The sequence below is a fragment of the Ambystoma mexicanum genome, chromosome 9 (genome assembly GCF_040938575.1).
Source record: "Ambystoma mexicanum isolate Mex_15411 chromosome 9, UKY_AmexF1_1, whole genome shotgun sequence".
NCBI lineage: Eukaryota > Metazoa > Chordata > Amphibia > Caudata > Ambystomatidae > Ambystoma > Ambystoma mexicanum.
In genome coordinates this window covers 803,405,211-803,431,877 of record NC_090931.1, presented here as the reverse complement: position 1 = coordinate 803,431,877, position 26,667 = coordinate 803,405,211, and the positions used below count along the sequence as shown (strand labels likewise).

Below are 26,667 nucleotides of genomic sequence, written 5' to 3'. Positions count from 1 at the left end.
GGACCTTCCCCTTGCGAGAGAAGATCCTCTCTTTGTGGAAGACGAATCGGAGGACAGATGGACATGTCTAGGAGATCCGGGTACTAGGTTCTCCTGGCCCAATCAGGGGCAAATAGAATCATGGGTTTCTGGAATCTCCTCAACCTCCTGATCACTTTAGGAATGACGGGGACTGGAGGAAACGTGTACAGAAGTGGAAACTCCCAGTCCACTACGAACGCGTCCCCTAGAGCTCCTCTCGGGGGTAATTCCCTTGTGCAATACTCATCGCACTTCCGGTTGACACTGGTGGCGAACAGATCCACCTGAGGGGTTCCCCAAAGGGCGAAGATCTCTTTAAGGACTTCCTGAGCTAGTTCCTACTCGTAGGAGACTTTGGTCTGCCTCTGTTTTCTTCTATGCGGCTAGGTGAACTGTCGACAGAGGGATTCCTTCTTGTATTGCCCAGAACCAGAGCTGCATTGCCTCTCTGCACAGTGGCAGTGACCCTACTCCTCCTCTTTTGTTGAGGTAGTGCATGGCCACTGTGTTGTCCGTCATTATCAAACATTTTTCCCCTGTACTGATGGCAGGAAAGCTTTCAGTGCTAGCCTGATCGCTCTCAGCTGTAATAGGTTGATGTGTAGTCTGGACTCCGATGGAGACCATCATCCACTGATGGGTAAATTGTTGGCATGGGCTCCACACCCCGTGAGTGAGGCGTCCGTGAATTCTGTTATCTCCGGCCATGGTTGCCAAAATGGTTCTCCTTTCAAGATGTTTTCCCGACAGGCCCACCACTGAAGGTCTCGTGCTACTCTGTTCGGGATTTGTAGGAGATCTGACATTCTTCCTGAGAATTGCTACCACTGGGTCCTTAGCGCCCACTGGAGATATCTCATTCTCAGGCGAGCCTCTGGCACTAGAAAAATGCAGGATGCCATGAGGCCGAGCAACCTCAAAAAAGTCAAAGGCTGGTAGACGCTGGGCATTTTGAAATCTTGTCACCATCTGAAAAATATCTTGAGCCCTCACCTCTGGTGGCGAGGCTTTTCTCAGGGACGTGTCCAGGACTGCTCCAATGAACTGGAGTTTCTGTGATGGTTTCACCTGTGACTTCTTTGAGTTGAGGGAGAAGCCCAGCTTGTGGAGGAAGTGGCAAACGTAATCTAGATGAATCTGAGCTTGTTCCGGGGACACTGCTCTGATCAACCAGTAGTCCAGGTAGGGGTAGACATGAATGTCTTCCCTCCTTACACTTGCTGCCACAACCGCCATCAACTTGGTGAAGACCCTCGGGGCGGAGGTTAGCCCAAATGGCAGAACCCGAAATTGATAGTGACAACTGCCAATGACGAACCTCAGGTACTTCATGTGCTTGCAATGGATTGGCACATGAAAGTAAGTATCCTGAAGGTCCAGAGATACCAACCAATACTGAAACTGGAGGGCCTGAAGGATTTGAGAAAGGGTTACCATCTTGAACTTGTCCTTCCAAAGGAATTTGTTCAATTATCGCAAGTCCAAGATGGGTCTCAATCCTCCGTCCTTCTTTGGTATTAGGAAGTAGGGGGAGTACCAACCCTTGTTCCTCTCCGCTACTGGTACCGGTTTTATGGCACCTTTCTCTAGCAGGTCGTCCATTTCCTGCATAAGGAGCGGGTCTGGAAACTACAAAGAGTTGTTCCCCAGTGGATGACTGAGGAGTATGTAGGAAAGGCAGGCAGTAACCTTGGGCAATTGTTCCAATGCCCAAGCATCTGACGTAATAGCCTGCCATTCTGTCAGATGTTGAGTTAACCTGCCTCCTACTGGTGTCTTGTGTGAAGAGATCTCAGATGGGTTTAGGAGCGGCTGACGCAGATGCTGAGGGAAAAGCAGCACCTGCTGATGCAGACTTGGTACCTTTGCCCCGTCCACCACGAGTGAATCGTCCTTCGCCCCTTTGAGCTGGCTGCCCTCTGCCTTTTCTGAATTAGGAGTAAAAACGAAAGGGCTTCCCCCTCCAGGACTTATCTGTGGGGCGATTTGGAGTTTGACGAATTGCAGCTCCAAGGGATTTGGCATATTCAGAAGTCTGGCTTGTACATCAGGAGCAAAACCAGATTTACGCAACCACGCAAATCTGCGGATTGTGGTACTCGCCGCCATGGCTCTGCTGATGCTGTCAGCAGAGTCGAGACCTGTTTGGAGGGACTCGCACATCGCATCCTTCCCATCCTTGATATTCAATAATGCGCCTCGTTCCTCCCCTTCAGGGAGACGGTCAGCCGCTGATGAAGCGCACTCCCAAAGGGTGTGGCTGAATCTCGCTAGCATGCAAGTGGCGTTAACAGACTTAAGTGCCATGCTGCATGCTGAAAAGATCTTTTTTGACATGGCATCACATTTTTTGTCGTCTCTATCTTGTGGTATAGTGGGGCATGCTGATTTACTACTGGACGACGTCACAGCCTGCACTATTAAGCTCTCTGGGGTTGGAAGCTTACTTAAGTATACAGGGTCTGAGGCTGACACTCTGTACTTCACAGAGTTTTTTATTTACTGCAGGGATAACCTCAGTTGTTTCCTAATTTGTAGATATTTTTCTCTGCAATGCTGCATGAAAAGGGACTTCTTGAAGCCCTTTATCTAAGATGTCTGTTAGGTCATCTTGTTTGAAAGAGGGTTTTCAAACACAATAACATTGTATTTATGTTTGCAGTCGCTTCAAAAGCTACCGCAAACAAATACAATGTTTTTAAAGCTGCGGTTTTGTTTCTAAGTTTTCCAGGCTCCTCCAGCCCGGAAAACTTAGAAAAAAAACGCAGCTAGTGTTTATTTTTATTAAAAAAATAGCACTTACTGAGATGCAGCTGCATCTTTTATGCCTGTAGTCTCCGGTCCCCGTCCTCCGCGTACAGCACCAATGAAGGAAAAGCCACCCAGTGGTAGCTTTTGTATACTACAGCTGGGTGGCTTATCCTTCATTAGTGCCGCAAAAGCAAAAGCCAGCACAGGCGGGCATCCATTTCACAAAATGGATGCACCCACATGCTTGCTTTTGCAAATTTTGAGCTTGAATAGCTAAAAAATTTACATAGGAATTAAAACAAAAAAAAGTGCAAGTATATTTTTTTTAATATTGCCTATCTATTTTTGAAATATAAATTTTAGGCAAACCATCCCTTTAGGGGTGAGCAACCTGAATGACCAAGAATGAAAGGAGTCAAATTCAGCGCCCATTAAAAATGATACCACAAAACTGAAGTTCCATGCCGGGACAAACTGGCGTGGGGGAAACCTTAAAAAGACCCCTAAGGAATGGGCATGACTCGTGATAAAAAGAGCCGTTCTCCAGGGCTCTCTTGAAAACTAAATTGACCGCAAGATACCCCTTCACAGAGCCAAGCTGCAAGCCCACCCAGGCCAAAGAAAGCAGAAAATCCAGAACAGAGCTAGTAGAACAGGTAACATGGTTGTGATCCCTCTCTCAGCACCAAGCTGAAAACATATGCCACTTACAGGCATGAGTGGATTTAGAAAAGGGCCTTCTAGCAGAGAGGAGCATGTCTAGGGTATTGTGCGATTAATCCCACTCTTTATACCTCAACCATTCAGCAGCCAAGCATGCACGTTCAAGCTGTTGAGGTTCGGATGAAGGACTCGCCCTTCTGAATGGGAGAGGGGGTCTGTTCTCTCCGGGAGGCACCAGGGAGGTCAGATGGCCATGTCCAGCAACTCTGGGTACCAGATTCTCTGGACCTAGTCCGCAGCGATCAGGATCATCATAAACCTGAACAAGTAAAGCCTACTGAGGAATGACAGATTGGCTGGAAGGCATAGAGCAGGTCGAAGTCCCAATCAACAGTGTGTCCCCTCAAAGCACCCAGTCAAGGAAAGTTTCGCAAGCAGAACCATCTGCACTTTCTGTTAAGACGGGAAGCAAAGAGATCGACTTGACGGGAGAACACAGCTTCCAAGACATCCTGACAGAGCGCCCACTTGTGGGAGTTCGAAGACTGTCTAAGGGCATCCGGTAACACGTTCTCCCTGCCTGACAGATGAGCTTCAGTCAGACACACTGTCCAGAACTGCAATCCTATTGCTTCTCTGAATAGATGCAATGCGCTCACACCAACTAGTTTCTTCAGGTAGTGCATTGCAACACTGTTTTACTAGTTGCAGAAGGGTCGAATGTGACCAGGGCCAGTCTGATGGCCCGTAACTCCAGCAAACCTGTGTGTTTCCGGTACTCCTATGGAGACCAGACATTGCTCACCATTCGATCTTGTATGTGAGAGCCCCAGCCTTTCAGGGACGCATCCTTGACTAGAGCCAGTTGGGGACAGGGTAGTCAAAAGAATGCACCTCTCAGTAGGTTGTCTTTTTGGGACCACCATACCAGATATTTGGACAATTTTGCTGAGGCCTGAAGAAGATATGAAGTACATCCCTGAAACCGAGACCACTGGCAACTGCCAAACCACTGGAGCAAAATCTCTGCCCCTACAAATACGCAGGAGGCCATAAAACCTACCAATTGCAGAATGCCTGAGGCTTGAACCTTTTCATGTGGTTGGACACGTACCATCTTCAAGATGTCAGCCACTCTGTCCTCTGGTAGAAAGGCCCGGTCCGACGAGCGTCCAAGACCACCCCATTGAAAAGGAGTAGCTCGACTGTGGAACCTGTGACTTTCTGGCATTCACAGAGAAGCTGAAGCAGTGCAGCAAGTTGCACGTATGATACAGTTGTGCAGACGTCTGGTCTGGGGAGCGAGCTCAGACAAACCAGTCCCGATGGGAAAAAGCATGAATGCCCTGCACTGTGAGGTGAGCCGCAATCACTGCCAGCAGCTTGGTGAAGACCCTGGGCACTAAAGAAACGATGAAGGCCAAGACATTGAATTGGTAGTGGAGTTTTCCACTTTGAATAGCAGGTTTTTCCTATGGATCAGAACAAGGAAGTATGCATCCTGGAGATCCAGGGAGACCAGCAAATCCTGCAAGTCAGAAACCTGAAGGATCTGGACTAGGGTGACCATCTTAAACCTGTCATTGTACAAGTACAAGTTCAAAAGCCTCAGGTCCAAGATGGGACAGAGTTCACCAGTCTTCCTTAAGCTTCAGAAGATAGGTTAAATACCAGCCCTTGCCTCGTTCTGAGCAGGGTACTGGGTCTTTGGCCCCTTTTGCCAGTAGCTGATGCATCTCCTCCAATAAGAGAGGAACCAGTGGCAGGCACCAGTCATCCGTGGGTGGTCTAGAGGGCGATGAGAAAAAGGGAAACAGTATCCTGGTGAAAGACCTATAAGGCCCAGGCATCGGATGTGGCAAGTATTCAGTCCTTACTGAATTGGGGTATCCCAATTGGGATGGTGAAGTGTGATTCAAAGGGGCTTCGCACAAGGGGCAGCGGAGGGCCCAATCGAGACAGAAACGCCTCCACTTTAATTTATATTTTAGAGATACTGAAGCTATGCTTGGCTCCATCATACATAAAGACGCAAGCTCTTTTTGGAGATTGGTGAAAGAACCTTTACGCCAGGGATCCCTTCAGTCCCAGCCAATTAATGCAGAATGCTGGGAGGCACATTTTTCTGAATTATACTGCGAACTAGGCTTAGTCCCAGAACCCCCTTAGTATGATACTTGCTGGTGGAGAGATATGAAGGTAGACTTGTTGGATGTTATAAATATGATTAGAAAAAGTAAGGCCTCTAATGCTTCAGGTCCTGACGGCTTGGCAAATGCCACGCTGAAATCTAACATTAACCTTTGGTCTGCTTTTCTAATAAATTTTCTCCAGGTTATTTTGAAGTCCAATTATCTCCCTTCCGCTTGGGAGGAAGTGTTGATTGTGGTCATATACAAGAGGGGCGATAGGTTAATTCCAACTATTGCCCCATCTCACTGCTGGATTCATCGAGCAAAATCTTCGGGGTGTTAATCTTGAGAGAACTGCAGCTTTGGGCATCAAAAAATGGCTGCATTGATAAATGCCAGTCCGGCTTTAGACCTAGCTCAAATGCACCTCATAATTGTTTGGCAATTCATTTACAACAATCAAAGGCAATCCAGGAGAAAAGGGTTATCTATTGTGCCTTCTTAGACATATCCCAGGCTTTCGACAGAGTAAATCGTTCTGTTCTCTGGCAAAAACTGCGTGACTCAGGGTGTCCTTCTGGATTGATTGGAATGCTAAATGCCTTACACTCAGACACCAAAATGAAAATTCGACTGGATCAAAAGGGTAATTATTCTAGATGGAAATACTCTTTGTGGCTTGCACCAGGGTTGTGCATTTGCCCCATTTCTATTTAACTTCTATATAAATGAGCTGGCAAAGGCTCTTCGTAAAATACCAATTTCCCACCTAAACTGGAAACCTGACAATTATCTAGGTTATGCAGATGATATAGTCTTATTCGACTGAACCCAATCGGTCTTTAAAGATCATTGACAGAAATTAACACCTATTTTACATCTCTAAACTTAAAACTGAATGTGCCTAAATCAAAAATAGTCATGTTAAATTACACACAAAAAAGGAGACAACACCTGAAATGGTCTATTAACCACACACGCTTGCAAGTGGTTTCTAGTTTTAAATATTTAGGAGTCAAAATCTTTGAATGACACTCAGGTCGAATGGACTAATTTAGGATGACAAATAAAATGAGCTTCAATTCTTCCGAACAATCGGCTTTTGATAAAAAATATGGAAGATTCTAAGCTCATTCGGTCTTTAAATATTACCATTTCCATGTAAGGGGCAGACATAGGTTTTCTAACTAACCAATGGGACAAACTTAAGTCTATGATATCGAAGAGGCTGCTTTTAGTGCCAAAGGGAAGCCCTATTGCAGTCCTCTGCCACTAGATGGGCCTCATTTCCCTTCAGATCGGTGTCGACTGGAGGAGACTGCTACTATTTAAAGTCATCATGCAGCCCCCTGAAAATTCTTTAATGTCTGAATTGCGGACGGTACTGTTCACAACCCTGTGGAAAGTTTTGAGAGATTGGGTAAATGACAACTTGATAATCAGAGGATCAACTTAGCTTGATGATCTTGTCAACCAACATAAAAAACTCCTTTTCGAATTTGATTGGATTAGAAATAGAGACTTAGCTATGTCCTATCGACTCTTATCTCAAATATGAAATAAGAGCTTTTAACATTCTGCCTTTTTATCTAAGACAACATCCATCTAGACAACAAAGATTTGATATGCTACGTTTTAAATTGAATCTTTTTCCGACTAAAGATGTTTTTGGTGCAAGACCAGGCCTTCCCCGTTCAGAGAGGATTTGTAGGTACTATGCAACGAGCGTTGAAACTCTTTCACTTGATTATAGAATGCCCTGTCTTGGCAGATCTTCAGCCGCTTTGTGTGTGAGGTCTGCTTTCTAAACAGAGTGCTTCTGAGCTAGAATTTTAAATAGTAAACTGTCCTTAGACATCTCTATTAAAAAACTCATCTCCATTGTATTGCACCAATCAAATGGCTGTTTTCTTATCGTATCACTGTTTTAATCTGATTAATTCCCTAACCAACATAACCTCAAACTCTGCATACTTATCTCACTCAAACTCGCACAACCATCTCTCGCACCAAAAGCCGCATGCACTTCACAACACTGCAACAACACATAAGCCGGAGCAACAGCACAAGCAGACTGACACCGATCCAATACCTGCACCAAAGCTCAGTATCTGGTGTATACCGAGCTGTAGCTGCCAACAGAACACCACTCTCTCACTATCCTACTCCCTCTTCACCTTACTAACCCATCCCACCTTATCGTTTACAGATCCGCCAGAGCGCCTGGGGACCAATTCCGTTGGTGACGGTGCGCGGTTCAAATACCTTTCACATTTAACATTTTAAACCAACCTTTTATCTTCATTATGTGTTGTGAATTTTAAACTGATTAAATTGTATTGTATTTGTATCTTTAAAAAAATGTGATAGTCTTTTAAATCATTGTTCTTTATTGCAAAGGTTTTGTGGAACCAAAGCAATTAATAAAATTAAAATAAACAAAATAGAAACGCCTCTGGAGGTACCTCTACTCCTGCCCCTGTTTAGGCGGTGCAGCAACTGCTTGCCAGAAGGAGCTTAACCTCTTCCTCTGTGGGCCTAAGAGGCGAAGGGGTAAAACCCCTGCCAGGTGGGTTAGCAAATTGTTGCTGTCAGACAGCTAGTGCCAGCAATTTCACAGTCCCCTTTGAAGTCTGGAATGTTTGCAGTGATTCATCAACTATGGGAAGCCGTTCAGGTCAAAATTACACCTTTGAGAATGTGACATATTGAAATGAATACAACATGCAATGAAATGAATAAGGCATACATTGAGATGACTATAATACGTATCGAAATGAGTATAACATGTATTGAAATGAGTATGACATGTTGAAGTGAATACGATATGCAATGGAATGAATATGACACCCGTTGAAGTATGTAGGACACCCATTGAAATGAATATGACACATGTTGAAATACATATTACACTCATTTAAATGAATATGACACACGTTGAATATGACATGCAATGGAATGAATATGACACCCATTGAAATGAATATGACTCACATTGAAGTGAATGTAACATGCATTGAAATTAATATACCATGCATTGGAATGAATAAGGCATGCATTGAAATAAATATGTCACCGAGTGAAATGAATATGACACATTTTAGTGTATTGGACATGCAATGGAATTAATATGACACCCATTGAAATGAATATGACTCACATTGAAGTGAATGTAACATGCATTGAAATTAATATACCATGCATTGGAATGAATAAGGCATGCATTGAAATAAATATGTCACCGAGTGAAATGAATATGACACATTTTAGTGTATTGGACATGCAATGGAATTAATATGAGACCGATTGAAATGAATATGACACACGTTGAAGTGAATATAACATGCATTGGAATGAATATGACACCCTTTGAAATTAATATGACACGGTGAAGTGAATATAACATGTACTGGAATTAATAAGACATGCAGTGAAATGAATAGAACATGCAATGGAATGAATATGACACCCATTAAAATGAATGACCCACGTTGAAGTGAATATGACACACTTTGAAGTGAATAGGCCATGCAATGGAATGAATATGACACCCATTGAAATGAATATGGCACACCTTAAAGTGAACATGCATTGGAATGAGAAGGACATGCATTGAAATAAATATAACATCCATTGAAATTAATGTGACACACGTTTAGTGAATAGGACATGCAATGGAATGAATATGACACCCATTGAAATGAATATGACTCACATTGAAGTGAATGTAACATGCATTGAAATTAATATACCATGCATTGGAATGAATAAGGCATGCATTGAAATAAATATGTCACCGAGTGAAATGAATATGACACATTTTAGTGTATTGGACATGCAATGGAATTAATATGAGACCGATTGAAATGAATATGACACACGTTGAAGTGAATATAACATGCATTGGAATGAATATGACACCCTTTGAAATTAATATGACACGGTGAAGTGAATATAACATGTACTGGAATTAATAAGACATGCAGTGAAATGAATAGAACATGCAATGGAATGAATATGACACCCATTAAAATGAATGACCCACGTTGAAGTGAATATGACACACGTTGAAGTGAATAGGACATGCATTAGCATGAATAAGACATGCATTGAAATAAATATGACACCCATTGAAATGAATATGACGCATGTTGAAGTGAATTGGACATGCAATGGAATGAATATGAAACCCATTGAAATGAATACAACACATATTGAACTGAATGTAACATATATTAAAATTAACATAACATCCATTTGAATGAAGAGATTACCTCCATGTCCCTCTTCCTCTTCCCAGTACTTACCTTTGAGTACGTTCCGTACTCACTGGAGCTCTTTTCTTTTCAAGCTGGTCTCCTCCAATTGGAAGGAGTTGCCAGGTGTTATAAGGACTTTGGTGGTCTTCGATCCAGGGGAAGGATGTTCTGGAACGAACAGACCACCCCTCAGCTTTAGCTTACATCAACCATCAGGGGGTACGGTGTCCCGCTCTTTGGATGATCTGGCTTTGTCCATTTGGACCTGGACCGCAGCGCATCTGGTCTCCTTTAGAGCGGTCGATATCCAGGGGGTGGACAATGTGACTGCGGACCAGCTCAGCAGGGTGTTTCCGGTCTCAGGGGAGAGGTCTCTTCATCCCAATGTTTTTCAGGTGGTGTTTCGGTTGTTCGGGCATCCTTGGATGGACCTATTTGCATCCACCTGCAACTCTCAACTTTCCTGGTTTTGCTTGAGGACTCTGCCCCCGGAGCTTGGGAGGAGATGGGGAACGCTCTTCCTTTGACTTGGCCCCCAGAACTTCTTTATGCCTTTCCTCCAAATCCCCCGATTCTGCAGGTCATCAGCACAATAAGATCATCTCTGTGCGTGTTCATCCTGGTGGTCCCTTACTGGCCTCAGAGGGGGTGGTTCCCGGGCCTACTGGAGATGCAGTTAGCTTCTCCTTGGGTGTTGCTCAGGTGGCCGTCTCCATTGCGGGCGGTCAATGTCCCCCTTCTCCTCTCTCATCCGTTGTGGGTTCTGGAAACGGAGAGGAGGGATCTCCTGGCATTAGGCCTTTCAGCTGCAATGGCTGGGATGGTTCAGAGGGTGCGTCAGTCCTCTACACTTAAGTCCTCTGACCGTCATTGGGCTAATTTTCTGGCTTGGTGTTACCTGAAGTGTGTCCTGGCACTGGAGTGTGGCCCGAAGACATTTTGCAATTTCTTTATGAAGGGGCGGAGAAGGGGTTGGTGGTCTCTACTTTCTGTTCTCAGTGGTCTGCCATTCAGGCTTTCCAGGTTTCCTGGTCCTCTCCGGTAGGGGGCGAGGCTCTGGTATGAATGCTCTTGAAAGGGGTAGCAGGTACTCCTCCTTTGGGCCCAGTTGGGGTTCCCTGTGGAACCTTCCTTTGGTCCTGTCCATATTGCAGAAGCCTCCATTTTAGCCAGGAGGAGGTGGAGGTGAAACATTTGACGCTGAAGACTACCTTGCTTATTGCCATTACTTTGGCTCAGCATTTGGGGGAAATCGGGGCCCTCTTGCGTAGGCCACTGTTTCTAGTGGTCCAGGAGGAGGCTTTGGTGCTGGGCTGTGACCCATCGTTTGTGCCCAAGGTCGCCTCTTGGTTCCATCGGTCTCAGGAAGTGGTTATCTCAGCTTTATTTCTTGCTCTATCCTGCCCTAAGGAGGAGGCTTGGCATTGTCTGGATGCCAAGCAGGCGGTCTTACATTATCTGTCCCAGAGAGAGTCCGTTTGTCTCACTGATCAGGGGGCTGTGGTCGCCAGGCTTCCATTCCAACAATTAGCCGGTGGATTAAACCTTTGATTCTATGAGTCTGTGGGCCTCTGTACTGCAGTTTGGGTCCAGTGTCGGTCCACAAGAGGGGTGACCATCTCCTGGGCACGCCTGCGGGGGCTACATTTGTTGGATATTTGACAAGCTGCCACATGGGCTACACCAAATGCATTAATTCTGCATTACCAACTCAACATGGAGGGGCTCCAGTCTACTTCCTTTGGTGTGGGTGTTCTAGAGGCTGTGTCTGGTTGAGGTGGTGATAGGAGTCATGATCAGCATGCCTTTGGCTTTTTTCTGTATCTTGAATAAATTGGTGTTGGGTGGGTTTCGCATTACCCTTGGTGTCTGTGTCTTTTGTGGTGGGCATGGGCATCCTTCCTGCTTCTGCTTTGGTACAACTCAAAGGTAAGTACCTGGGTGAGAAAGAGGGATGTGGAGGTAATACTCAGATTACTTACTGGTAATCTTCAATATCCCCCCCGCTCCTCCTAATCCCCTCCTCCTCTGTCACACCTACCCATGACCTTTGCTCGGCCCCGACTGCACACTTCACTGAAAAAACACAAGACATCCTTTTTTCTCTCGCTTCCACACCAACACTTCTGGAGCCTCCCTTTGCCACTCTACCAATTCTCCTCTCTTCTCTCAATCCCATACACCTGATGAGGTTGCCAGACAAGTCTGATCTATGAAGGCCTCCTCCAAACAGGTGGACCCCTGCCCCTCCAAAACCATTAAGTACAACATTGACTCTCTTGCTCCAGCCTTGGCTGATCTCTGCAATCTCTATTTTGCCACTGGAGTTTACCCATCTTCTCTTAAGCACTCCATTGTGCACCCTCTGCTTAAGAAACCCTCTGCCGACCCCTCCATTCCGGCAAACTACCGCCCTATCTCTATTACCCCCTTCCTGGACAAACTCTTAGAGAAGCTGGCTATCTCTTAGCTCGCCCTCAACACTGAATCTGCTGGTTGCCTCCACGACCATCAGTCTGGCTTTAGAGCATCCAGAGGAACGGAAACCACTCTTCTGAATACCTGTGAAGACCTGCTTTTATACATCAACACTAACACCCCGCTGTCCTCATTCTTCTTGACCTCTTCTCTGCCTTTGACATGATAAACCACAACATCCTGATTGCACGTCTCCGTGACACCCTGGGAATCACTGGTCAGGCTCTGGCATAGGTAACCTCATTCCTTTCTGACCGTCCCTCCCAGGTTGAACTTGGGGCCTTTCTTTCTACTATCACTCTTTCAACCTGTGGTGTTTTCCAGGGTTCTAACTTACCCCCCTGGTTCTTCAACGCCTACATGGCTGCGCTGGCATGTGTGATTGTCACTTTCATCTCTAACTTCCAGTGTTATGCTGATGACACGCAACTCTCCTTCAGGCTACCCAGAGCAACCTCTTATACCTTGCTCATATCTGACTGTTTGTCCGAAATTCAGCCATGGTGTGCTGCAAACTACTCCTGCCTCAGTGCCAGTAAGACTGAGATCGTTCACATCAGGACTCCTGCTCCCACGTTCCCACTCTCTTTCTGGTCAGCCTCCCTTAGCCCTGCACCTGCACCCACCTGTAAGGCAAAACACCTTGGGGTCATCTTCAACTGCACTCTCTCCTTCACTCGCATTTGGGACATCTCTAAAAAGTCCACCTACCAGCTGCACCTCCTCAGCTATACTTTTCCTTTTCTCACCTTCCCCCAGTGACTCACTGTCTCCAGAGTCCTGGTTCTCTCAAGGCTGGACTACTGCAATAACCTCTTTCTCAACTCCCTGCCTCTGCTCTGCACCCTCTGCAACTCATCCAGACCATAAACGCAAGACTTATCCTTGGCCATAAGCCCATGGACCGCATCTTTCCAGCGCGGAAATTCCTCCACTGGCTCCTGTGTCTGCAAGGATCAAGTTCAAGACCCTCTGCATTGTCTACAAGGGTTTCTGGGGCATGGGACTGTCCTTCCCGAGCCCTCTGCTGATCTACCTCCAACCTTCTGCGAGTGAGCCAGTTCGCCAAGCAGAGATTTGGAGGGAGATCTTTATCCTCAGCAGGGGCCTCCCTATGGAATAGCCTCCCCGTTGCCCTCCGTCTTGAGCCTGATCTCCTTATGTTCCGGAAACTCCTTAAGACATTCCTCTTCTCTTCTTCCTTCTCTATCCCTCTACCCTGCTAACCTCTTTCTCCACTTTATCCCACTCTCTGTTCTTTTCCGCAAAGTTTGCTGACAAGCCGCAGGGTGTACCTCAGCGTCTCACAGGTCCCGGGCACCCTCGCCAGTCCTCTCGCACTTGCCTCTGGGCCTTTCACTTGCCTCATCGTTACTGACCTTGGTCAATGACCCATGAGAGTGGCATCTGCCAGCACTTACCTCAGCTTCTTACAGACTGGGTGCAATTGGACTCCCCCTCACCCCTGCACTTGTCCTCCCCCACCCACCTCCCCTCTCCTATACTGTCTTGCACTTGCATGATCTGAACGAACCATGCCTTGAAGATTCGTCTATTTGTCTTCCCTTGTCCCCTCGTTGTATGGTGGCACCTCAATGCACTTGGAAAAACTGCAGAATCGTCGTCAGACCGATTTGCTGTCATCTACACTGTTAATTGTATTATATGCACTTACTCTGCCTGTGCAGATTTGTATTGTTCAGAAATTCAAGGCCTCTGAATGACTGTTGCTTTTTCCCCTTGTCCCCTCCCTCCTTGAGTGCTTTGAAACACATGCTTTGTGTATAGGCGCTTTACAAATAAACATTACCATACTATACCATACCATACCATACTAGTCTTACTCTTCCGTACTGGGGCGAGGACTTCCCTGAATGAAGGTTCTCATGCCCAGGCTTTGGATTACTGCTGTGGGCTGGTTGGTTGGGAGGTTATACCTACTGGGAGGGGAGGGGCGGCCAGTGGAGGGCTTGAAAAGAGAAGAGTTCTAGTGAGCACGGAACCTACTCAAAGGTAAGTACTGGGATGAGGAGGAGTAAGACTAGGACTAATGAAGATTACCAGTTAGTAATCCGAGCATGCATTTAAATGGATATGACATGCATTGAAATGAATGACAATCATTGAAATGAATATTAAAATATAATATGTGTTATATTCATTTTAATGGGTTTCATATTCATTCCATTGCATGTCCTATCCACTGCAAAATGCCTCTTATTCATTCCAATGCATGGTAGATTAATTCTAATGCATGTCATATTCATTTCATTGCATGTCCTATTCACTAAACTTGTCATATTCATGTCAATGGGTGTCATATTTATTTCAATGCATGTCCGTCTCATTTCAATGCATGTCATATTCATTCCAATGCATGTTATATTCACTTTAAGGTCTGTCATATTCACTTCAACGTGTGTCATTAATTTCAATGGGTGCAATATTTATTTCAACGTGTGTCATTCATTTCAATGGGTGTTATATTCACTTCAACGTGTGTCATATTAATTTCAATGGGTGTCATATTCATTCCATTGCATATCGTATTCACTTCAACATGTGTCATATTCATTTCAATGCATGTCTTATTCACTGAATTTCAGTTGATGTCATACTCATTTCAATACATGTAATACTCATTTCAATACATGTTATACTCATTTCGATACATATTATAGTCATCTCAATGTATGCCTTACTCATTTCATTGCATCCTGTATTCATTTCAATATGTCACATTCTCAAAGGTGTAATTTTGACCCAAACGCCTTCCCATAATCAACCTTTGTAGTGAACAGGTTGAGGCGGTCAAATTACATGTCCAAATCAAAATCTGGGCCAAAACCTTATGTTCTCTGCCACAAGATCTCCTAGCAACAGTACTGGTGGCCATTGTTCTGGCTACATGGTCTGCTGTGTCTATGCCTGATTAGAGGATATGGCGGAGCTCGCTTTGGCATTCTACATCAAGGCCTCAAAACCATCGCACATATCACCCTCAGGGATGCGTTCTGCTGCCTCCGAGATGTCAGACCAAAGCCCAAATGAAAATGTGGCCATGATACAAGAGGCATTTATGCATCTGAAGCAAAGACTTGCTGAGCCAAAAACGTTCCTCCCCATGCATCTAGACTCGTACTCTCCCAGTCAGTGGCAGAGAAGGGAAAAAGTTGTTTTCTGGTTAGCCATGGCAGTCTGCACAACTAAATGTACCGGTGATGCATGCCCAAATTTGTTTCATGAATATGTACCCCCCCCCCCGAGCCACGCAGTATGCAGCATTAGGTTAGTTCATAAGGATGTATTGTTGGTAGGCTGTCTCCGTCCCCAAAAAGCAGAACTTTAAGCCAAATCATTTTGCACACAGTCCATGTCCAACGCATCCAAAAGTAAACTTTTTTTTTTTACTCGACAATTCTATTTAGTGGAAGTCCTTTGGGTCAGACTGCTTACTGAAAAAAATAGAAAGTGATGTTTAGCTGCTACAAAAGGCAGTAAAACTGAGGTTGACATGTAAAGTCAGCTAATAGCAAAGAGGATCCAATACAAATTAACATTTTTTAAAGATGTCTCCATCAGGTCTGACAATAATGTAGAAAAACAAAGATACTGGACACAAAAACACAACAACACATTGCAATTATATTTTTTCAGACAGGTTCAGGTAAATAACGCATATAAAAATAGAATATTGAGATCAAATTTGTAAAGTGGAAAAAAAAGATGCTCTCACTTGGTCACTAGTAGTCTGTTTTTCCTCATACTTTCCACTCCTGGCTTTTCCCTTTCGGGTTCCCCTTTCTTACCAGTCTGTTTTTTGGACTTTTTATTTACTGCTTGGCTAATGGTTTTGGCGCAATGCTTTGGCAACAACTACAGAAGTAAAGGGAAAAAAGAACATACCTTTGAAAAGGAAATATCAAGAAACAGATGCAATATCTAATAAAGAAACAGTGGAAATATTAAAAAGATACAGTGCAGACATTTACTCGTGGCCCTACAGCCTGCCCTCTCTAGACTCCACACTTTCTTTTAAAGTAAATTGTTATTGGCATTTTCAAAACATTTCAACATTAAGTGAACCCCCACCTACCCCGGTCCGATTTTGATCATTCGTTCGTCACTTCCCCCCCTCCTTCCATATCTCCCTCTTCCTTTGAGCTTTAAATTCCATTTGCTTGTTGAAGCCCCTTCTTTTTAAGAGGTCGGCGTGTCTAGGTCCCTTGGTGTGCAAGTGTCCCAGAGTAATTACAATAGTCCCAAAAGACTCATTTTCCTCGGGCACCAAGACCCCCTGGTTCCCTTCTGTAAAAACCACAGAACCCTGGACCAATCTGCTAGATAATCTTGGTGGTTTACCAGGAGTAAGATATCCATTCCAGAGCTGCGAAATTCCATACTCTTCCTCCAATGGAACACGAATGGGTGGGATCTTTTGACTTCCACTTTTGCGCCATTACCAGGACCACGTACAGGTTGTGTTCCGCCCTCGAGTGTAGTTCATCCAAAGTTTCACCTAGGCCTATCAGTGCCAAGCCTATGTTACCTCCTCCCTTCACTCCCAGGGTTTCCTCTACTGCTTCCTGTATTACTCCCCCCAATACACATGGATGTACTGGCATTCCCACCAGATATGGCTCCAGGTTCCTTCCATTCCACATTCCCTCCAGCATAAATTGGGCACTAAGTGGTACAATTTATGTATTGTTACTGGGGTTAGGTGCCATAGTAGCATAGGTTTTACCCATATTTCTTGAATCTGAAGGGACCTTGCTTGTGAACTTGGGAATTTTGGCCCACAGTGTTTTCCAATCCGCTTCATCTATTAGTAACCCTGTTGCCCCTTGCCAGTTCGCCATATATCTCCTCTGCCTTGGTCCCTCCTCCTGTTTGGTGTTTAAGTAAATGGTTGACACTATATGTTTGTATCCAGAGTCTGTCAATAGATATTTCTCAAATGGAGATAGGGTTCGCATCACTGCTTCCTTCAGTGACGGATGCAGCAACCAGTGTCTTATTTGGGTGCCTCTGAATCTCTCCCCTTTTTCCACCCCAAGTCCGCCTTGCATCAAGTGAAAGATTTGATTTCTGGTCCCTCAAACATATCAGGGATCTTGTGACACCCTCCCTCCTGCCATTTACTAAATCCCTTTCCTCTCGCCTCCGCGGAGAATTGTGGATTGCCAAAAATTGGTGTAAGTGGGGACAGAAAAGTGGTAATTTGTTCCCACTTTCTTAGTTCGTCCCAGGAATCCCCCGATATGGAAAGATGTTGGATGGCCTATCGCCCTAAGATTTCCATAGTACTTCCTCTAAGTTCTCTCCTACCACTGCCCTGTCCATTTCCCTCCATATCTTGTCCTGATCGTCCCTCAACCAGTCCTGATCACTCACGTTTGTGCTGCCAGAAAGTACGCCTTAAAGTCCGGCTCCGCCATTCCACCCCTATTCCTTGACATCATTGCCCATTTCAATATTCTCGGTCTCCTATTGTTCCACACAAATCTGACAGTGTGTTTTTGGAGGACTCTAAAGAAGGAGGCAGGAACTTGTGTTGGGAGGGCTGTGAAGCAGTACAGCAGCTGGGGAAGGATGACCATCTTCAGGACGTTCATTCTACCTAACCATGCTATGGCTAGCAGGCCCCAGTCGATCAGTTTGTTCTTTATGGCTTCTTGCGTGGGTAGTTATAGTATTCAGAATAAGAATTCAACTTTTACAATACCTCAATTGTATGCATCAAATCACGCTCAAAAAGCTTTTTTTTTTACGAGTCTCATGTACAGATCATTAATATCAACACCCAATTCACCTAGAATTCTTTCCATATTTGTTCCATATTCCATAAGTGAAGCGGAGCTACAAACCTTAATCATGAGGCACAAGTCCTGGTATAAAGAATTGCTTGGTGAGTTAGTAATCTTGCTATAATTGGATAAAACTCTCCCTTCCCATCGACATGCGAGGGAGATCAATCCACATTCAGGCCAAAGTACGCCATTGGGAATGGAGGCAGACTTGAAGAGGCAGGTAATTAGCAAACAAGAACTCCTCCGTTGTTTTCGTCAATTTAACACCTAAATATGTTATAGCCTTCTCGACCCATCTATATGGGACCCATTTTTGAGCTTACTTTCTACTTCTCGCAGTATCGTCAGGTTCAGGACTTCAGATTTGTGGATGCTTATTTTTAGTCCTGCGACTAACGCACATTTTTGCATCTCTCTGTCCATGGCTTCAAGGGAGACATCAGGCTATGTTAATGTTAGTAACACATTGTCCGCAAAGGCGGCTATTTTATGGTCCCTTCCCCCAAATGATACCCCTACTATTTCCCTGTTAGATCTTACTGCAGCCAGTAGGGGCTACAGATGGACTGCATAGAGTAATGGCGAGAGGGGGCAGCCCTGTTTTGTGCCCCGCTGTACTTTAATGGCCTCCGTTAATTGGCCATTAATAGCTATATGTAATGATGGGTTCTGGTAGTTAGCCTTAATCTTTGCTAAGAGGTTTTCACCGAATCCCATCTTCTTAATAGTGAGGAGTAGAAACAGCCACTCCACCCTATCGAAGGCTTTTTCGGCGTCCAAAGCAACTAGAAGAGTAGGGAAACTCTTCTTGTTAACTTACTCTATGAGATGCGCAATCCTCCTTGTGTTATCACTCGTCTGTCTGCCACTGACTAAGGCTGATTGGTCGGTGCTCACAATACGTGGGAGGATTTGGTCTAGGCGATTCACTAGGACTTTCGTATATATCTTTGCATTAAAGTTAATTAAAGCGATCGGCCTGTACGAATCACACATGGTCGGGTCTTTGCCCGCTTTTGGAATTAGGACTACCTTCGCCTCTTCCATGGATGGTGCGATTTGCCCCACTTTACTGAATTCATTAAAATGAGGTACCAGGTATGGTAACAATGTTTCCTTAAAAGACCTATAAAACTCGGAGGTGAATCCGTCCAGATCTGGAGACTTGTTAAGGGGTAGTGATTTTATGTCCCCACACAACTCTTACATAGTGATGTCTTGTTCCAGAGTTTTCCTATGTATCCCTCTTGTCTTTGCTCAGGTGGATTTTGTGAACTGTAGAGCTCAGTATAGTATCTAGAGAACTCCCAAGCAATGGCCTCTGTTTTAGTACTCATACTCCGCCCCCCCCCGTCCACTTTTATTTTTAGTATAGTTTTAGCCTTCTCTTCCCTTCTCAACATCCCAGCTAAAAGCCTGTCTGATTTGTTTGCTTTAATGCAGTATTTTTGTTTGAGGAATAATAAGGAACGTTCCACCGCCATGGCCTGTATTATGTCCAATTGGCCCTTTATGGCCCTATATTCCCTTCTTGTTTCCCCACTCGCTCCCACACCCATCAGGGCCATTACCTCCTTCAGTGAATCCTCTAGATCTTTGTCAACAAGTCTAGTTTCTCGGTCCCTACAAGCCTTGGGGGCGATGATCTTCCCCCTAATTGTCGCCTTGAACGCATCCCACCTCGTCTGCTGGGATGTGCCCCTGCAGTTGTCTCCAAAGAAGCCATCGATTCCTTTCCTGATCTCCTCTCTTATGGTGTTGTCCTTAAACAGGAATGTGGGATCTCAATTTCCACAGTCCGGGGGGACCCGACCCCCTTTTGATTGTCAGAAGCATGGGAGCATGATCTGACAGTGTTATTGCCCCCATCTCTACATCTCATACCCTACGTAGAAGTTAGCGGGATGTCCATCCATAATCTATCCTGGGGGACGAGTGATGGCCATGCAAAAAGAAAGTAAACGCCTCCTTGTCCCCTGCCCTTTCCCGCCATACATCCACCAATACTAGTCTTTCAATTTTCTCCATCAATTCTCTCGATGGTTTATCCTGTACCCCAAAGATATTCTAACTCCTGTCCTTTGCTGGGTCCCAGGCCAGGTTAAAGTCCCCTGTCAAGACTAATGGGCCGTTCGCAAATCGTTCCAATTTGACCATTGATTTTTGGATAAAAGGCCCCTTGTCCCGTGTTGGGTTCATAGATAGTAGCTGTTGTGTATACCTCCCCCTCAAATCCAAGGCTAAGTATCTCCCCTGGACCTCCCTCTCAGTCTCTGTGACTGTAAGGTCCAGGTCGTTCCGAAGGGCTATTAACACCCCCCACCCTCTTCATGCTCTTGTCAGTGGATTGATATATTTGACGGAAGCCCTGTATTCCCATTCTGTCCCTATCCTGGGTCTGTACATGGGTCTCTTGTAAGGTTAGTATGTCTGGGCCCTGCCTCCGTAAATCCCTTTCAATTTTCCTCCTTTTCACCGGGGAATTTAACACATTAACATTCAGGGAGATAATGCTGAGTCTAGTGTGTTTAACCCTTATATTGAGGGCGATCCTGTATTTGTTGCTTCCTCGTAGGAACCCCTCCCTTCTCCTCCCTCTGCATCCCTCCTGGCCCCCATTCCCTCCCCCTCTCCCTGCCTCCACCCCTTCCCCTTCACTGGGCGAGCTCAACCAGCCTCTAGCCCCCCTCAAATCGCCCTCTAGAGGATTGAGCCGTTACTGCCCCCAGCGTGTGCCTCTGCGGGGGTTCACCCAAACCCATTCCGGATTCTACCACCCGCCTTCCCCATCCCCCCAGAACCTTCAGTGTAAGCCCTGTTGTTCGCCATCCTTAGGCATGCACTCTAGGGAGGCCATTGTACCTCTTATACCGTTTTCTCAATGCAAGGCCTATCAATTGCGGTTGAAATCCCCCTTCTTGGTTCTTTTAGGTCTCACCGTCGACCACTCCCAGTTCTTGAGGTCGCTTTGGGCTTTCGCTGGGGGGAGAACCTTGGGGTTTGACCTTCCTCTTCGATCCCTAAAATGTGTGCCCCTTCTTCATAGGAGGCTATCCAATGGTGCTTTCCTTGCCACTTGAAGACCAAGCCAAACGGTAAGGTCCAGCGATAACAAATATCTTTGTCTTGGAGCACCATCAGGAGCACCATTAGGACTGGGCCATTCTTTTCCTTTCAGTCAGAGCTATCTGGGCCAGGTTCTGGAAGAGGAGAATGTCAGCACCATTGTAGGATATTTCTTTAATCTTTCTCGACTTTTGCAAGATCTTTTCCTTCATTGTGTAGTTGTGCAGGGCTTCTCTGACGTCCTTTGGTCTTGCCCCCAGGTCTGTCCTTGGCGGGCACACTCTATGGACTCTGTCAATTCTTACTTCTGGCAGATCCTCTGCATCCAGGAGATCAGTGAAGATGCTTTTGACCACTCCCTCAAGGTCTTTGTCTAGGACCTCTTTAATCTATTTTATAGGTATTCAGCCTGCAGCTTAAGGTTGTGGGTCGTGTTTGCCAGTTGTTCCACCAAGGTCTCTCTCCTCCTAGAGTCTTCCATCAATTCTTGGATTGCTCCCTCATTAGGGTCCACCCTTTCTTCCATCTTGTTTACGTCCCGTTTTATATCCTGCAAGACCTCCGCCAGATCTTCTCTCATTGTATCCATTTGCCTTTGGACCGTGTTTACAATTTTTCACCAAAGTCATTAAAGTACTGCTTAAGAAGTGGTTGCGTAACTGTTTGATCCTGGTCTTGTTCTGGTTGCAGTCCCCCATGGTCCATTTGGTCCTGGTTCTGTTGGGCCACTTGGAGGGAGTTGGCTTCCTTACCACACACATTCTGCAAGCTGCTCTCCTGGGGCTTCCTGGTCCCCTTCGAGGGAGTTGGTGGCTCCTTTCCCCTGTTTTTGGACGCGTTATAGGCCGCCAGTGGGGAGTTCCCTTCTGGTACCCTGTCCTCTTTCCCTTTTCTCTACTGAGTGGCAAGCTTTTCCAGGGTGCTTCCTTTGCACTCCTTTTGTAGAGGAGCTGGCCTGCACAACCCTTCTTCTCGGGGTCCGGATTAAAATCGTGGCAGCTTATAACATTCAGTGTGTACCCCGTTCCAGGAATGTGCTTTGGGGGAGGGTGGAGGGTGTTTTTATAGCTGGGGGAAAGTGTTAAGATGTCTTTCCCCTGGGGGGGGCCTTGTCTGCCACAGGCCCTCAATTGGACAGCATACCCACCGTCGAGCCCAGCTCCCACATCTCTACGTATGCTGGCTTCTTTGCCCTCCCTTAGGCTCCCTCCCCCGCCAACCTCCTTCTCTGTGGGTCCGGGCCTTATGCTCTACTGGGATGCGCCCCACTCCTGTCCGGGGCTCCTGAAGCAGGCCTAGTGCGCCTCGTCCCCCTGGTTGGTCTCAGTCTGTGGTGGTTCCTCCCTCACGGCATGTCTTTTGCTTGCTAGATATTTTTCCTTTCCTCTGCTTGCCAGAAGGTCTCCACCGGAGGAGCCAGACCGGGGGAAGAGTACCTGCTGGCGGTCCCACTCTTCTTCTGCCTGTACTAGCGTTGTGGTTGCACACTTGCAATCTCTGTCGCTTTCCTGCCCGCTTCTGGGCCACTGGGTAGCTCTGCACTTGGAGTCTCTGGATGACTGGTCTCTGCTCCGGCGCCCTCATACACTGGCCAGCCACTGCAGGGCTATGTCAAATTCAAGGGGCTTCCCACGTCGTTCCTATTCTTCAGATGCAAAGATTGCGGGCCCCCACCTGTCCGTGCCGTATCTCTACTTTCCGAAATGCCTGGTGAGGGTGTTTTGAGCTCAGCTATTCATTCTTTTTGGTCTTGAGGTTCAGGAGAGCATCGATTACAGTGCTCTCCTATCGGCAGCCATCTTGGACTCTAGACTTCACACTTCTGACACAGGACAAAAAGAAAAATTCCCCGGGGCCTAAATAATTTTGCCTCTGCCTATAATAAAATTTTGGGTGCCTGCTCTGCCCCTGCTTCCCCTAGAGAGCCCAGAGTCTCTAGACAAAAAACAAACGAAATAACAAGAAAGTTTTACCCCTTGGGACGTTGTTGGGGAGAAGGGGGAGCATGTGATGGGTCAGGGCTTACTGCTCCCACTCCCCACAAATTAGGACATGTATAAATGCTTTGTGGAAAAGAGACCACATTTGTAGGACATACATGTAGACATCTTCAGGGACACTCACATGGTTACAGTTTAAAACAGGTAAACTGGAAAGTTGGGATGGGAGATTGGCTATTTGTAACGTAATGTTGTGAAATGTGAAGTTATACTGCTCCAATTATCACTACAGTGGTCAATCGGGACAGCTACTTGTCAGAGAGGGTATGGCATAATATGCACATGCCTTGGGTTCCGAACCCTGGTTTGTCGTTGGAAGATGAGAGGGTGTGTTGAAAGGGAGATGGGAATGTGAGAGCAGGAAGCACACAGAAGGAGTTAGGTGGCATGTTCCTGAGTTGTAAGTTCACAGGTAACTCTCTGCCCTTTGGCTCTCCCTGTGAGACCCAACCCCCTCCCTGCACTGCAGTAGCTACCTCTTTGCATGAAAGATGGCAACATGATAAACATTGAATGTGTCTGTAAGTGCCAAAGTTAGAGGTTAAATATGTCAAACTTAGAAAAGAAGCAATATTTTAATATGTCACAGGTGTGGGAATCAATGAAATATTACTTAACAGTTCTGTATTGGTTGATCCGTTGAGAGAAACCTGAGGGTTTCCTCCTACTCCCCCCCCCCATCCCACCCCCGGATCCTCTTCTCCTCAGGTGGCCAGCGAAAGGCCATCACTTTTGGATCTTGACCCTGGGGGTGGAGAAGCGAGAGAGTGTCACCTGGGTGGAGGGTCCTTGGATATTGGGGACCCACAAGCGAGACATGGTATCCCCCTTTCCCTTCTGAAAACGAACCTACCGCTCCCCTGGCCTGTATGAGCTATTGTAAAACATCTCCCCTCATTTTCCCACACTTTGCCTATGACAGTTGTGGGATGCATTGACCCACCTCTGCTCTGCCCTGCGACATCCCTGTGTCCTGATGGTGCAAGAATTATTAAAATGGCTGCAAAACCCCTGGGCGCGCCAAAACCTATGGAAATTGCCCTTTGAAACATGAAAAGATGGCTGCCAAATCTACCATGCATGTGGTCAGTGGTGGAACGGAGAGCTCACTTCTGACACATGTCATTGGGCTGCCCAATCAGTAAAAATGGAGCCTGCATGAAAAGCAGTGCTTGCTGAAAGAAATCCGGAATCTTGTTTTTAAATCTTTTCTTGGTTGCTGAAACTACAGAATGCCAGTCCAAAACACCATAAGACATCCAATATCCTTGCTGGGTGTTACCCGTCACTTCATTTAAGAAATTATCACGAACATACCACGTCATTAAAAGTGGAATCTGTCATCAAAATATTCACAGCAAAAGTGTGCCTGCCTGTGAAATCTGTCAAAATATGGCCACAGTACCAGCGGCTGCCTATATGACAGTTGTCAGTAGTTGCATCAGAAGTTTAAACTTGTGCAATTGAAATCAAATGTCTGGGAACTAAGTGACCTGTAATTAAGAGAAACCTAGGTTGTAACTATTCAATTTCCATGGTTTAGAAGCTGGAATAAGAATTCTAGCTGCTTGTTTGAAAATTGCAAGTTTTGTTTTAAACCAAGAAAAATGTAATAAAATTACACTGAATTTAAACTGAACTCAAAGCCACCAAACCGGTTCCACAGCTTCCCCCAACAAAAGGCATCTCCCTTCTGCTTCCCACAAAGGCCAGGAAATCACACCTTTGTGAGAATTAGATCAGGGGAGGAGCACTTGGGCTGCTCTGGGAAGGGGAAAATGGACTTTCTCTGGCTGAAAGGAGATGCAGATTGTGAAGTGTCAAAAATGGCCTCTCCCAGAAAGAAGGGGGCAGATTGCTTCAGACCTGCCAGGAGGAAAAGGAGACGGGGACAGACAACTTTAGCTGATTCACAATGGACAGAAAGTGTATTTCTAAAAAGACTAATAATTGACTGTGGACAATTGTAAAAAATATGTAAGCCCCGGACTTCTGAACCTAAATTTCTGCTGCACATTTTAAGAGGAGCCAGAACCCTGTGCTATGTTCTGGGACGTAACTGTAGAAATTGTGGTTTTATACCAAATGTATTAATGTCAAAAGCATGAAACTTCACACGCTTGCGTCCAGATACAATGCACAAATGTGTACACATTTTGGACAAACTAGATATTTTGTCCCGGACAAAAAGTGCAAAATTCTGTCAAATCCAGACCCAAGATCCCACCGCGACGGGCTTGGAAGAGCATCTGCTCCACAAATTATGTGATCTAGATATGTTATTGTTATAAAGTTTGTAAATATGTATTATACTAAAAGTAGATTTCATGTTCAAAAGCCAAGGGGAGGATTCTCTGACTCATAAAACCCATCATCATGGTGACACCCTGTTTTCTCCTCCAATCAAGGGAGAGGGGAGATTCTAGCCTACAGCCAGCCAAGGGGATGCACTTAGGATAATTCAGCATACACACCCCTTTATCAAATGCATAAATAGAGACAGCTGACTTAGAAACACACAAAGATCCACCCACCATCCCGATCTTGGCGAAGCACCCTGAAGGAGAAATAATCATATTCCAGACTCCAGAAACTTTGCAAGCAGAAAGGCTCATTGCATAGCTGAAACACTTTCAGCTGGGCCTTAACTTCCAGAACCCATCCCACAAACTTAAAGGGGAAACGTAAGAAGCAGCCGGGCTGTGCTGTACTGCTTGCCTGCTAAATAATTATCTTCAGAACTAGAAGGGCAGATTAAACCCAGTCTTGTGCCGTGCCGTGACCAGAGAGCCATTGCAGATCCAGTCCAGTCCTACCGTGCGGTGACCAGAGCGCCATGCTGTCCCAGTCCGGCGTGCCCAGCAGAATTTCTTACCAGAATCCCTGATCTTGATGGACCAGAATTCCTGACGGTTCTGTTCAAATCTATATAGTGAGTATCCTTAGTATAGGACCGTCACTAGCCTATGTACTGTCCATAGTCATCCCTATCCAAATCCATCCTATCTATATCCAGAACTTCATTGTTAGAATATTTTTGAACTGCCTGAAACTCTTTATCTCATCCCTATTATTTCTTCTGTACTAGTAGTGTTAAACCTATCTTCGTGCTAATATATATTTTACTGAAGAAGGCAAGCGTCTCGGCAGGTAAAAACCTGATCCAGAGGCGTCCTAGTCTGTTGGCTGTACTGTCGTGTAGTATTTGCGTCTTCATAGTCCATCCCTAGTGTAAAGAAACCCTGTTTGTCTTTAAAAGCACATCCTTGTTTTACAATTTGCCTCTATCTGAAAAAAACTACCTCCACGAAAACGTCCATAACTTCTTCAAATGTCATGCTAGAAACGAAATTTAAACGCCTGCTTGTAGCTAACATCCACAGCTTTCCATAGACTCAAATCCTTATAGTTCTGCTGCAATTGATATTACCGCGCGCAGAAAAGCTTTCCACGGATTTTCGTTCTGGCAAAATCTATAACGTGT

At 45.6% G+C, this 26,667-nt stretch overlaps 1 protein-coding gene across 5 annotated transcripts in view; it reads right to left on the bottom strand.

Annotated features, from left to right (window-relative positions):
- The window catches only part of NCKAP1 (NCK associated protein 1), a 1,877,983-nt gene that overhangs the window by 905,047 nt on the left and 946,269 nt on the right, over positions 1–26,667 (bottom strand). For all 5 annotated transcript variants that reach the window (XM_069615779.1, XM_069615776.1, XM_069615777.1 and 2 more), the window contains one exon: positions 16,041–16,180. In XM_069615779.1, coding sequence (XP_069471880.1) covers positions 16,041–16,180 — 140 coding nt within the window. The remainder of the gene's footprint in view (positions 1–16,040; positions 16,181–26,667) is intronic.